The sequence below is a fragment of the Arachis ipaensis genome, chromosome B1 (genome assembly GCF_059453495.1).
Source record: "Arachis ipaensis isolate K30076 ecotype BB chromosome B1, ASM5945349v1, whole genome shotgun sequence".
In the NCBI taxonomy this organism is placed as follows: domain Eukaryota; kingdom Viridiplantae; phylum Streptophyta; class Magnoliopsida; order Fabales; family Fabaceae; genus Arachis; species Arachis ipaensis.
In genome coordinates this window covers 18,816,075-18,831,329 of record NC_142436.1, presented here as the reverse complement: position 1 = coordinate 18,831,329, position 15,255 = coordinate 18,816,075, and the positions used below count along the sequence as shown (strand labels likewise).

Genomic DNA, 15,255 nt, shown 5'->3' with positions numbered 1-15,255 from the left:
TAAAGCAGCTCCATCTAAAAAAGTTGGAAAAGATCGGCATAGGATGGGATCGGAGTCACTATTGAGGAACATCATAGAATCAAATTTTGTGACATGAGCTTTAGGATCTCCGATCCCCTTATATGGTGTTAAAGTCATAGGAAGTGTAAAATTCTTAGGCATTTTGAAGTTCATTATTTCTTCGGAAAACGGGTTGGTTCGTCGTCTTCCGGTTTTGGGGGGTGTTTTCCCTGTCTTTGCGTTGGATTCTGACTGATGCTCTTTGTGCTGATCGGCGGTTGCTTTTTTGTGGTCATTCTTCTGTTCTCCATTATTCTGCATCGTTGCTAACAACTCGACCATCTGCTGATTTTTCGCTAGGAGGGTGGCATTAGCGGCCATGAGGTCGGCATTGGTTCGAGGATGCTACTGAGTCTCCGAGAGATCAGTCATGCTTCCTTTTCTGCAAAGAAAAAGGGGGAACAAGGCAGATATGGATATGTCATAAAAATCAAAATAACGGAATAGGGCAAAGTTAGACTCTTCGGCCCCACGGTAGGCGCCAATGTTCCTGCCTAGGGCTCAGGCCGAGGTATAGGTCGGTGGCGGCTATAGAGATGCTTGCGTGACTGTTCTTGCTAAAGATCGTGCCGCCAGTGCTAGCCTCGTCCGAATAGTGGGGAGTACCTGCAAAAAGGACTCCGATGCTTAAGTTAGTTTGTGCGCAAGAATAATATCTCAATAACGACTATAGTGGGTAGTAAATTTTGAATGTGTGTATCCGTGCTTTTGGCTATCTACATCACGCTATTTATGGTTGGAGAGATCTGTTAGTCGGCCCGAAATTCCTGGCCTTATATCCGAGTTAAAGCTCGGATATCTCTCCTGTGGCTAAGTAACCTGGTTTTGACCTGGTATATTGCGTTCTGTTTGCTGGACGTGGTCTTTGCGAAGTATGACATCGGGCCGGCTTTTTAGGTACGATCAATTATAAAATTATTTTTTTAAAATTTAAATTAATAAAAAGATGCACATAATCTCTTATTTACTCTCATGTCCCATGTAATTTACTCGATCCATTAGAACCACATCTTTTTCTTTAAAAAGAAATAATAATAATCGGCTGACAAAAACTTCGAAGACAACCTTAGCTTTTCCTAATTTAATTTTACCGTCTCTAGTAGTTTCTACCTTCTTTCTTCTTAGCCCCACTAATTATTCTCGCGCTGTTTGCTTTTCCCCTTTAAATACTAACAACCCCGCTTTGCATCCCCAACCTTGCTCCTTATTACAATAATTATTAATTAATCTTTGGTCCTTAAGCCATGGCCTCAGATTGCAACAAAGGATTCGCAGACAGTTACATGTTGCTGAACCACGAAGACGCACACTTGGTTGACCTCGTTAAACTCTTGTTTTCGAAGAACGTGGGGAAGAGAAAGTTTGTTGATAGCCATGCAGGTGGAGATTATGAAGACAGCTTCGCGCACCGTTGGCTTATCTTTATCTCTATCGTTGGCCAGAAACTGTTACAGTTTGTTGCAAAACCGTTAGCTTTCCTTGGAAACTGTGTTGAGCGCTTCGTCAACTTGCTTCTTCTCAACGGTGGTTTCTTCTTCCTCATACTTAACTTTCTCAGGGGTTAGTTAATTACTTCTTTCAACTCATCTTCATACTCATATATCTTTTCCTGCTTTATTCTATTATTTTTAAACTCTCTGAATAAATTGAATTTTGACGTATAATTTTATCGAAAGTTTTTTTTGGGTAATTTGGTCAAACTAACAAAATTTTAATGTGCATCAAATTAGTTTATAGTTTTCAGGATTATAATTGTGTCTCCTTAATATTTTCACGGTCAAAATTATAATTTATTTTAAAAATGGAAAAATGGAAGAAGAGTTCAGGTGCAAACTATAACTACTAACTAGACTAATTTGTGCTTAAGAAACAATTAATAATTTTTTTACTAATTAAATGTGGTAGTTGGATAATCGTTAGTTACACATTACTTTAAAAGGACTTATAATTTTTTAACATGTGTCTTTTAAGAAAATTATTTTAAAATAGAAAGAATTTAACTTTATGAATATTTGAAATCTTAAAAGTAAATAAATGTTAAAATAAAGAATAAAGTATTATTTTGGTTTTAATTTTAGATTAAATATTAATTTAATTTTTAATATTTTAAATATTTTATTTTAATTTTAAAAATTTTAAATAAATTCAACGTTGTCCCATACTTAAATTTAATACAAACAATTAGTATATTTTAAAAACTAATATAATGTTCGATTTTAGTACGTAAATATAATTGATCAATCAACAATTATTAATATAAAAATTTTCGTTAATTATTCAAATCAAATTTAATGATAGAATAATATTAAATTTGTTTAAAATTTTTAAAATTAAAATAAAATAGTTAAAATGTTAGAGACTAAATTAAAATTTAGCGCAAATATTAAAGACTAAAATATTACTTTATCTTAAAATAAAAAAAAATTGTTTGAAGAAAGTTTTGCTTCTTCTAGTGAGATATCACTTTGAGGATTTGGTATTAACGCATCAGTCATTTTGTTTTATAAAGCCATAGTCAAAGCTTCAGATATCTAATTGTTGATAGTCCTAGTGCAAATCAATGTTAATTTGGAGTACTAGATCGGAATGAGCTTAACCTAATAAATTTATAGTTGATACGGGCAGAAAAACGGTTTAATTGGAAGAAAAACTGACACAAAATATGTTTCACAAGATATTATACAAAATTAATTATTAAAAGTTTCTCTTTAAATTAGATGAATTAAAGTGGCCCTCGTAAACCAAATTGAATTAATTTAGTTGTTAGCTTACTAATCTATTTGAATGAGTGTTAGAGATACAGTAAAAAATCAAAATAGCGCTCCTGATCATTTGAAGAGCATTTTTCACAAAGAAAAAGGTGTAAGGAATAGTGTGAACTCAATAACGCCACACACACACACACACACACACAATCCTAATAATCCTGATCCTAATAGTACTAATTATTGTCATCTAGTCATTACTTTATTCATAGAGATATAGGGCTGACGCTGGAAGTATCTTTCAGTATCTTTCAGCCAGCACTTAATACAATTTTTTTTTCTTGTTTATTAAAGTTATATATATATATATAACAAGAGAATAATTTTAAAAAATGTATTATTGAGTGTGTATAAAAGATACAATATATAAGGATATATATATATATATATATATATATATATATATTAAAAGAATCAAAGCAATAAAAGTACAAAATCTTACCTAAATATATAGATATGTTATATAAATATAAATGATACTAACTGATCTTAATTAATCTTAATTATATGCTAACATCTCCCTGCAAACTCAAGTGCGAACTAAAGACACCATCTTAAGTTTGGATACTAAAATTCGAAAATGAGTAGGATGATGAGTTTTCATGAAGATATCTGCAGTCTAATCCAGAGTTCCAACAGTTATGAGATGAACAGCATCAATAAGGAGATGTCGAACAAAGTGACAATCAATTTCAATGTGTTTGGTGCGTTCATGAAAAACATCATTATGAGAAATCTGAATAGCACTACGATTGTCACAGAAAACATCAATTGGTGATGACTAAGGAGTACCAAAATCTTTGAGAAGCCAACAAATCGATACAACCTCAGTAGTGGTGTCAGCAAGAGCACGATATTCAGCTTCTGTGCTTGAACGAGCAGTGAACATTTGCATCTTGGCTCGCCAGGAAATAAGAGAGTCACCAAGAAACAAATAATAACCAGTAGTAGAACGACGATCAGTGAGATCACTAGCCCAATCAGCATTTGAGTATGCCTAAAGGGATAAATATGTCTGGGAAGAAAAATAAAGTCCATGAAACAAAGTGCCTTTGATGTAGCGAAAAAAATGAAAAATGGTCGCATAGTGAGTAGTGCGAGGAGCTGACAAGAATTGGCTAAGAACATGAACTGGATATGCGATCTCTAGGCGTGTGACAATCAAGTAAACGAGACATCCAACTAACTGTCGATAAAGAGTATGATTATCCAAAACAGTGCCATCCATAGGGTAAATCGAATATTAGGCTCAATGGGAGTTGACTTGGTGCGACTATCTGTAATCCCGGCATGAGCAAGAAGATCTGAAGCATACTTAACTTGATAGAGATAGATGCCATCATCTGTGGATATGATCTCTAAACCAAGGAAATAACTAAGAGAACCAAGATCTTTCATCTAAAAAATATGGTGAAGGGAGGCTTTGAGATCAGAGATACCATCAACATCATCTCCAATAATGATCATGTCATCAACATACAAAAGTAGAAGAACTCCACATTCACTTTTACGAGTAAAGAGAGCATTTTCATAAGGGCTGCAAGTGAAACCGAGATTGCACATATTGGTACTGAACTTGTCAAACCATTCTGGAGAAACTTGCTTAAGACCATAAAGTGCCTTGCGAAGGAGACAGATTTTTCTAGAAGGACAAGGATAACTTGGAGGTGGTTTCATATAGACCTTCTTTTTTAAATTCACATTAAAAAAAATATTCTTCACATCCATTTGATTGAGAGACCATTTTTTGACCGCAGCAATGGCAAGGAGAGCTCGAACAAATATGAGACGAGCAACAGGAGCAAAAGTTTCTTCATAATCAATTCCATACTCTTGCATACAACCTTGAGCAACCAATCGTGTCTTATAATGGTCAATAGAACCATCAGAGTGAGTCTTGATCTTGTATACCCATCTACTACCCACAACTTTCTGGTCAGAAGGAGGATCAACCAAGTCCCAAGTGTATGCTTTTTCAAGTACCTGAATTTCTTCCTGCATTGCTTGCTGCCAACTTGGATTTGTGAAGGCTTCTCTGAATGACTTAGATTCATAGTGATGAAGAATTGTAGAAAAATAATTATAATCAAGAAGATGAGGAGGTGGATTTCTTACCCTAGAAGAATGAGTGAAAGGAGGAGGCATGACAGTAGGAGTAGGATCATTGTCCGATCTGGAATCAAATCATTGGGAGATAGAGAACGCAGAAGAGTAAGAGACTGTAGAGGTTGACTCGAGATAGAACTTGTAGAATCATCACTAGGAAAAAGATCAATATTAGGTTAGTGAAAAATGGTGATTGAGTAGGAGAAATGGACTCAAATAAGGAGAACCTAGTCACCTAAAAAACATGTAATGCTCCCAAAATACAACATGACGAGATATATGAATACGTCTAGAGAGAGGATCCCAACAATGATAACCCTTGTGTTCAGTGCCATAACCAAGGAAACAACACATGCGAGCCCAAGGTTCAAGTTTACTATGTTCATGAGGCTGAAGAAGAACAAAACAGACACAACCAAAAACTCGAAGAGAACTGTAATCTGGAGAGGTATGATAAAGACGCTCAAAGGGAGTAATGTTACCAAGGACAGAAGAAGGAAGTCTATTGATAACATAAACAGCAGTAAGAACAGCTTCACTCCAAATACGCTCAGGACACAAAGAAGATATAAGCATTGCATGAACAGAGTTAAGAATGTGACGGTGTTTGCGTTCAACTTGTCCATTTTGTTGAGACATATTAGGGCAAGAAAACTCAGACAAAGTACCATATTCTGCAAGAAAGGTTAAAAGTTTGGAGTCACGGTATTCCGTAGCATTATCGCGTCAAAAGACTTTAATGACCTTGAAAAATTGAGTTTTAATCATAGTGAAAAAATTAATATAAATTTAAGGTAGCTCATGGCGATTAGTCATCAAATAAACCCAAGTAAAGCGGTAATAATCATAAATAAAAATGACAAAATACCGATCCCCTCCCATTGAAGTGGTGAGAGCGGGGACTAAACATCAGAGTGGATAAGATCAAAAGGAGAGCAAGCAAGAAATGAATTATTGTGAAAAGATAAAGCAGGTTGTTTGGCAGTTTAACAAGAAATGTAACCAAAAGACTCATCATTAACTTGACCCAAAACACCCTAAGACACAAAAGGATGCAATTTTTCTAAGGAGCTGTGGGCAAGATGGTGATGCCACAAGTGAAGGGTAGATGGAGAAGAAGCAGCACAGAGATTTGTTTCAGGAGGAATATGAAGATTCTCAAGTTCAAACAACCTTCCGACCTTACGTCTAGTCCCGATGATTTGTCTCTTCCGACAATCATGTACACAACAACCAGAAATAGAAAAATTGGCATCAAAACTGAGATAAAAAAGTTGACCAACAGAAATAAGATTAAAATTCAATTTTAGAATATAATAAGTATCAGGAAGAATAAGAGTTGACTAAAAAATAAAACCCTTGTGTGTCTCATTAGTAGTTTGACAAAAGGTGCATTATAGTGGTAGACAAAGACGAGAAAAGATGATGTAAAGGAGACATGTAATGAAAGCAGCTGGAATCAAAATACTATTTAGATTTACCTGGAGGAGTCGAAAAAGCAGCAAGAGTATTACCAAAAAAGGAGAGAAGATGCTTAAGAAGAGATGCAATATCAGATAGAGAGACAGGAGACGGGTTGAGAGGAGCAGAGGTGGTAGATTCAGTAGTAGCAGCAACAGCAGAAGCAGACACATTCTTGGAAAAGTTGGGACAAGAATGATATTTGAGTTGATCAGGTCATGGTGGGCGAGTAGGACAAGTAGTTATCATATGTCCCGAGAGCTTGTAATAATGGAAGAACAGTTGTTGACAATTGTAGCCAATGTGACCTTTCTATTGGCATTTGTGACATTCAATAGAAGGACAATCAGAGAAGAGATGCCCAGAATGGTTACAGTTTCGACAGAGTTTATCCTTTGCGTCTGTGACAGCAAAAATATCTGATTTTCTCATAATAGTAGAGATAGAGATCAAAGAGAGGATAGAAAACTGCAAATTAGGGACAAAAAACCAAAAAACGGATGGCAGAATCAGAAAGAGCTCACCAAAAAACCTTAGAAAAGGTCTCACTAGTCTCCCACGTCAGCGCCACATCAACGCTACATCAACAATTGGTGACACGTGGTGGAGTCGGAGTGGAGAGGGAAGACACGTAGATGTTGATGCATTGATGAGCTGGTGCGCGGGTCAAGAAGCAGACCTGGTCAGGTTGACACGCGGGTCGAGTGCGGATCAGTGGAGGCGCGCTCAAGGTAATAAAACCATAGTTTTTACTTCGACTCGATGGGCTGGCATAGAATCATAATTCGTAGAATCGTAAGACGAAACGTAAATATAACTCGTAAATTATACAAATATATATATATAAAAAATTATACCATAAAATTAATTTGAGGTTAATTCAATATAGTATATATATGAACATATCATAATATGTTTATCAGGATATGAATATGGCCAATTTATCACAAAGCATTATATGCAGAAACAGAGTTAATCATCTAAAACAAAGTTTGAGTATATATGTCATGTACATCGTGTATAACATCAAATGCATTATTAAATCATCAATCAATATGGACATGAATACAAGAACATAATTTCAATATATCAACAAAAGAGAATTTAGTATAACATATTTTTAGAACATTAGAGTAGTAACGTAGAAAAACAATCATGAGGCATGACCGCATGAGTAACTGAGAACATCACAAATAAAAATAGAGCATAGAAAAGGAAAACAACACAACGACAGAATTAGCAAAGCAGTGATTCGATGAGGCTTAGTGGGGACTAGAGAGACAGAGGCATTTACTGGAACAACATTGACGGTGACAAGTGGCAAGTTTTGGCGAGAACAAAAGAGAAGGAAGAGATTGAGTCATCGAGAGATTGAGCCAAAACCAAAAAAGACTCCCGCGATTGAAATTTTAGGAATTCAAAAGGGGTAGAAATGGCACCTAGGGTTTCATCCTTCTTCACCACTAATTGAGCTAAGAAACCATGTTTCTCCTCAGTCTGCTTCCTTATATGCTACATGACGAGAAAACTACGATTCTAGCAAACCTGCGTCTTTGCTCGGCGATTTTGCATGAACGGCTACCTTCCAGAACGAAGACTAGAATCGAGACGAGAGGAAGAGATAAAGTCGCAAAATCATGCGATTCAGCGAGTTGAATTGTGATTTTGTCTACCTTGGGCGCGCTGGAGCAGGACATGTGGGACGATTCTGGGCGTCGATTCTGGGCTAAAAACAAACGGTCCTGGAAGCATCTGGAAGAAGGAAGAGAAGCAAACGGACGACGGCCTTGAGACGGTGCATTCGGTGGTTTCCGGCGACGAGGTTGGACTCGTTGAACTCGTAACGACGAGACGAAGACGGTAGTAAGGGCGATGACGAACCAAAACGTTAAGAAAGGATCGAAAAGTAAGGTCAAAGACACATTGTCGGAAAAAGAAAAACAAGGGACTATAAATGAATTTTCATGAAAAAAAAATTATGCTCTTGATACCATGTTAGAAATAAGGGAATGATTCTAAAGAGTGTATTATTGAGTGTGTATGAAAGGTACAATGTACAAGGGTATATATAATAGGGGTGGCAAAACGGGTCGATCCGTTAAACCCGCTAAAAAGGCGGGTCGGGCTAGGAATTGGAGCCCGCCAAATTAAAAAAACCCGCCAAACCCGCACCGCCAAATTGGCGGGTTTTGGCGGGGCGGGGCGGGCCGGTCCGCCGGGCCGAAAATTTTTATTTTTTATTTTTTATAATTAAATAAAAGAGTGATTACTATTATAAAATTAATAATTATAGAATTCTTAAACACTTTTTTTTTTCATTTTTGTTTTTATTCTTTTTTGAGTTATTAACTTTATTTATTTTATTTTACAATTTCGTATATATGCTCAAATTATGTAACTTATTTTTTAAAATAAAGATGATTCTATTGACAAATATTATTTTGAACAAATTTATTGAAGTTAAAAATTAAAAAAAAATATTAAAAAATTATATTATAATTTGACTATTTTTTATTTGTATTTGATTTTTTAATTATTATTTTTTGGTTAATTTTAATGAATTTTATTTTTCAAAAAAAAAAAAAGAGTCAAGCGGGCTTGCCCGCCAACCCGCCAATCCGCCATAAAGCGGGGCGGACTAGCATTTTGAACCCATTTTAGTTGGCGGGGCGGGCCGGTCCGCCCCGTTTATGTGGCGGGCCTAGGCGGGGCGGGGCGGGTTGGGGCGGGCCGGCTCGCTTTGCTACCCCTAATATATAAGTGCTAAAAAAATCAAAATAATAAAAATACAAAATCTTATAATAAATACACAGATATATTATATAAATATAAATGATACTAACTTATTTTAATTAATTATAATTATATGCCAACAATATCTATATGAAATTATACACTCTGCGACAAAAATTAATTAAAATATAGGGTTTAAGTAGCAATTTTTAACGGTACTACTTTCACTTTATTCATATAAATAAATACATTGGGGAAAAAAGTTTTCGGTAGTTGATATTCTATAAAACGTTTTACGGCAAACAATTGTCTCTTGAAAATAGAAATTGGTATTCCAAAACTAGTCTTACCGTTCATTAACTCGAGACATAAAGTAGATGATTTTATTGTTTAGGTGAAAAAATCATTTGTAAATAAGATGAGTTGGAATTAAAGTTAGAGTTTAATGTTAATGTACTGATAGTGTAAAATGTTTGATATAATAGTATAATTATATATTTTTTTTAATGATTATTCACGCAGTCAAAGTAAAAAGTATTTATTTTTACTTATGTGACGTTACGTAATTAGATGCACGTATAAAATTATTTTACACTAATAGTACATCAAAATAAAATTCTTAAAATTAAATGTTATTTGGTAAAAATTAGTATATTGGAAAAAAGCTAGGCTGATAACAGAATAATTATATCTCTAACTGTAATTATAAATTAATTTGTTTTATATTATGTTTAACATTTTTAATTAATTAATTAATGTCAAATTAAACTATAAACAGGGAAGGTGATTTTGCCTGATCGTAAATCAGCGAAGTATTTGTCTTTAATTGGAAGCTTAGACGCACGAGTTCAGTTGGATGCAGTAAAACGTGATGATTGCAAATATTATGTTGCACTTTCAATGATGGCTGCGAAAGCTGCTTATGAGAATGCAGCGTTTGTCCAAGCTACCATTCAAGATGTTTGGAAGGTATATATTATGCATGTATGCAAAAATTTTGTATATCCTTCTTATTTAATAAATGTTAACTAGAATAAAATAATTTTTGAGAACTAATTCAAATGATAAGGGTATTTTAGCTTTTTTTACATCAATGCTAAAAGGATAATTTAGTATCTTAATAAATTAAATGGTATTTCAGTCTTTTGAAAATTAAATTCAAATTTATAAATTCTAATACAATTAAACATATTTATTACTGAAAATGTTTTTAGTATTTTTAAATTTAATTTAAATTTTTAAATATTTCAAAACTAATCAAAAGGACATGTTAGTTTTCTTTAAATCAAATTAACATTTTTTGTTTCTAATACAATCAAATCATCTTAATTAATCCTATAAAAGTATTTTATCTTTTCAAACATAATGCTAAAAAGATATTTTGGTCTTTTAAAATGAACTGAAAAAATATTTTAATCTTTTGAAAATAAAGTTTCATTTTCTGATACAATTGAAAATCTAAACTAAACCTAGAAGGATATTTTAGCATTTTCAATATTAATGGTAAAATAAGGTATTTTGTCTCTTCAAATCAATTCAATGGGTATTTTAATTTTTTAAAGTGAAATTAAAATTTTTAATTTTTAATTTTTAATTCTTAATACAATCAAACAATATTCATTAATTTTATATTAAAATAATATTTTAGTTTCTTAAAATGAAATAAATGAATATTTTAGAATAAAATAATATTTTTAAAAATAATACTAAAAATCTAAAATAGTATATATATTTTTGGCTCTTAGAATTAACTATATCGGTTTGGTTAGATTGGTTTTTGTCGATTTTTATCGGTTTTAATCGATTTTTACCGATTCTTATTGGTTTATATCGATTTTCATCTTTAAACGGTCTAAAAAGTAAACCAAATCAGTTTGAAATTCAGTTTATCGATTTTTCGGTCGAACCAACCAGTTCGATTCGGTTTTTATAACTATAACTAAAATAGTATATATATTTTTGTCTCTTAGGGTTAACTAAAAGTCTAAAAACCCTATTATTATTATTATTATTATTATTATTATTATTATTATTATTAGGTGAACACTCAAGTGCAGTCGACTTCACGTAAAATTGATAGCTGAGAGCCGTTAGATAAAAATTTAATCAAATCAGTCGAATTATCTAACGGCTCTCAGCTATCAACTTCACGTAAAGTCAATTGCACATGAGTTTTCACATTATTATTATTATTATTATTATTATTATTATTAGGTTAATTCTATGATATATATGATTCGTCTTTGTGTGTTTTCGTGCAGATGGAATTTGTGGGGTGTTACAACTGCTGGAACGGTAAGAACGAACTAAGAAACTTGTACCTACTAATAAATTATAGCCTAACAAATAACACTATAAAACACTATTGATACAGTTAGATAATTTTGACGTCATAGAATAAAGATACGATTAATTAATAATTAATTAATTGTGTATTTAAACTTTTTTAATTACCAAAATATAAAAGAGAGTGTAGTATCTTTTAAATATTAATGCATGTATGACATTCATTTTGCAGAATATCAAGGAAAGGCCACAACACAAGTGTTAATTTTCTTGGATAAATACGAGGACCGTGACACTTATGTTGTAGCCTTCAGAGGAACGGAACCCTTCAACGCCGACGACTGGTGCACGGACATCGACATCTCATGGTACGGAATCCCCGGCGTCGGAAGAATGCACGGCGGCTTCATGAAAGCCTTGGGGCTACAACAGAATGTGGGGTGGCCAAAGGATATCCAACGAGACGAAAATCTTCCACCATTGGCATATTATCTTCTGAGGGACATCCTAAGAAAAGGGCTAAGTGAAAATGAGAAAGCAAAGTTCATAGTAACGGGTCATAGTTTGGGAGGTGCACTTGCAATTTTGTTTGGGACAATTTTGTTTTTGCAAGATGAGACATTGTTGTTGGAGAGGCTTGAAGGGATCTACACGTTTGGACAGCCAAGAGTTGGAGATGAGGCGTATACGAGGTATATGAAGAAGAAATTGAAGGAACATTCTGTTATATATTGTAGGTTTGTTTACAATAATGATATAGTTCCAAGGTTGCCGTACGATGACAAGGAAATGATGTTCAAGCACTTTGGCACATGTCTTTTCTTTAATTGGCGCTACAAACTCAAGGTAAGACAAATAGTGACCATCGTAAATTCATAATTATGATTATCTTTAGCCTGAAAACTTATTTGCAGTTGTCAATATATGAAGTTGATAGTTAAAAACGGTTAAATAATTTGATAAATTTAACTAAATTATCATCTAACGATTCTTGAGTATCAACTTTACATGAAGACAATTACATATAAATCTTCACATTCACTTAATATATTTTTGGTTGTGTAAAAAGAAATTAATTCTTAATCCTTTTTTGGAGATACTTAAGTTTAAAATATAGATATTTAAAATTGAATAAATTGATTAAGTGAGAAATTAATAAGGTAATTATCAATAAATTTATAACTTTAGCTGTATATGAGTTTTATTATCTTAATTTATTACTAATTAACCTTTTGAGTAATGACAGGAAAACCAATTTTTTTACAGCCAACATGTATATCAGTTAATTTTTTAAAAATTATTTTGTTTATTTTAAATTTTAGAACTTAAATCATAAATTTTTAATTTTAAATTCTCTATAGCTAAAGTTTGGAATTTTTTAAATTTTGTTTTTGAATTTTTTTCTCTTGTTTGTTAAAATTTTCAATTAGGTCCTTCGGCCAAGTTCAACAAACATTAGGGACAAAATTCGAAAGAAGTTTGAGTAACAAAATTTTAAACAATTTCATGTTTTAGAGATAAAAAATTTTCTTTATCTTAATTAAAAAATTGTAAAAAGGTAAAGTTAAAAAAATTATTCTAAAATTACCAATTTATCATGATTCTTAATCTCTGTTTTTATCTTGAAGGTTCTTGAGGATGAACCGAACAAGAACTACTTTTCGCCATGGTGCATTATACCCATGGCAGTGCAGGCCATTTTGGAACTAATAAGGAGCTTTATAATTGCGTACATCAATGGACCTCACTATAGAGAAGGATGGTTTCTATTTGCTTTTAGGACCGTAGGCTTATTAATTCCAGGCTTACCTAATCATGGTCCCCAAGATTACCTTAATTCCACACTTTTGGGATCAATTGAAAAGCATTTGAAATTGGAGTAATGATATGTAAGTGTTTGTGTGCGTTAGATCTGGTTGTGTACTATATATGGATAATTTAGTGTTGGTTCCATAGTCATGGACATTCGTTATTAATTATGTATGTCAATAAATGCTGAGTATTTGTAAGATTCTACTTATGATGTAAGATATAATATAATTAAATTGTAATTGGGTATATTTCAGTATTTCACTAGTACACATATATGTGCGGGTATATAAATTAACGTCTAATATTACTTAATAGATTTGAAAGAATCCTGATATGAAGCATGGAAATATTAATGTTCATTCAATTATGGAATTGAGATGGGAGAAGAGTGCTGTGAATGAATATGATTCTCTGTATTATCAATGAATCACAATTACACAAGGCTGTGGTATATATATAGGCCACACATCACTCCTCTATTAAGCCAAGCACAGTAATTAACACAGAACCAGAAAACAGAAACTTAACCTACTAATAACTAATTTGCTTGCTGCCTAAGTAACTGCATTGTATGCTTTCTTTTTACATTCTTGATCTTTTGTTTCTTGAATTATTGGACCATTATGCACATAAATTCGAGTAAATGATTAAATTCGTCTATAAAAGATCATTTATTTTTTAATTAAATTCATCTTTCAAATATTTTAAATTAATCACATTAGTCCTTTTATCGCTTCCGTTGTTAATGGCATAAGAGTTTGCTAATATGACACATTAAGTAACCTGTACAACACACTTAACATTTCTAATTGACTACTAACATGATAAGTTTATATAATTAGATTAAATCAACCCTAGAAGTGAAGAATTTTAATGACTCAAAGTCCTTTTCAATTTGGGGTTGTTTTAACAATTTTTATAAACTTGTTATATTAGCAGTTAATTAGCACTACCAAGTGCGTGCTGTGATCAGTGTGGTGTCACTTAATGTGCCACATCAATAAATTTTAACGTTAGCAATTGAAGAAATAAAAAGACTAACATGACTAACGTAAAATTTTGAAGGACAAATTTGACTAAGAAAATCTTTCAAAAACTCCCCCAAATCCCCTCCCCTAAATTCATGGTGATCCTTGGAGTATCCTTGAGTTTGTGTCGATATCTTTCAAAAGGATCGAGGGACACTAGTTTTTTAAATATGTAAGCAATTAATTTGCTACTGGAATATGAATAACTTCGAGCTTATTTCGGTTTACTCTTTCTGTTACAAAGTGAAAATCTAACTCAGTATTTTGTTCAACTATAAAAAATGAGTTTGCCATCAACAAAACAACACTTGTGTCATCACAGAAGATTGTTGGAGTAATTGATGCTTGAACTCGCAACACTTGAAGTAAAATTTGAAGCCAAATCAACTATGATGGTTATTCGTGGCTAAGAGAATGGGGGATTGAATCTTGGCCTTTTTTTTGTTTTGCTTTCTCCTTGAGTTTAATTGAGATACTTTGAGTAAAAAATAGGAGAGACTCCAGTTTTGTCTCTTGAAGTGGTAGGAGCCAAAAGTGAGTAACGTGTAAGGAGTGTTATAAAGAAGCTTCGCTGGATAGTAGAATCAGGAGATACTTCTGTTTCATCTCCTTTAATGCAGACAGAAACAGAGAAGATAAAGGATAATAACACATAGATATATCCTGGTTCAGATACTCAGTGCAACGTAGCCTACATTTAGTCTCCATCACAACAGTGACAGAATTTCACTATCTTTCAACAGAATTGCATTCACCAATTCTCCCTAAAATTCTAACCAATCCTATCTGGAACAAATCCAGTTTCTAACCCAAACTAGACTTGACTAGGAATTCACCCTAGCTTTTCAATAGTAAAGTGCTAACCCAACTTGAAGGAGAATCTTCTCAGGATCATGACAAGAAAACAGAAATACTTACAAAGAATTTTTGAGATAACTATGACTTTTTCTCTAAGTCTAATTTTCTGTCTTTTTTCACTCAATAACTTTTTCTTATAAACCTCA

At 33.0% G+C, this 15,255-nt stretch overlaps 1 protein-coding gene across 1 annotated transcript; it reads left to right on the top strand.

The window, feature by feature from the left end:
• The first annotated feature begins 1,021 nt into the window (after nt 1–1,021).
• Nucleotides 1,022–13,476, top strand: LOC107626803 (triacylglycerol lipase OBL1). Its single transcript, XM_016329705.3, has 5 exons — nt 1,022–1,620; nt 9,904–10,094; nt 11,387–11,420; nt 11,644–12,257; nt 13,040–13,476. Exons 1-5 carry the CDS (start codon nt 1,305–1,307, stop codon nt 13,292–13,294), a joined length of 1,410 nt encoding a protein of 469 aa, XP_016185191.1. The 5' UTR covers nt 1,022–1,304; the 3' UTR covers nt 13,295–13,476.
• The last annotated feature ends 1,779 nt before the right edge of the window (nt 13,477–15,255 follow it).

What these genes read in the sequence shown, in the direction of transcription:
- LOC107626803 (XM_016329705.3), top strand. Translation starts at nt 1,305, where the DNA reads ATGGCCTCAGATTGCAACAAAGGATTCGCAGACAGTTACATGTTGCTG. An exon ending in CCATTCAAGATGTTTGGAAG is followed by an intron (nt 10,095 to 11,386) that starts GTATATATTATG and finishes GTTTTCGTGCAG; the next exon opens with ATGGAATTTGTGGGGTGTTA. An exon ending in GTGTTACAACTGCTGGAACG is followed by an intron (nt 11,421 to 11,643) that starts GTAAGAACGAAC and finishes TTCATTTTGCAG; the next exon opens with AATATCAAGGAAAGGCCACA.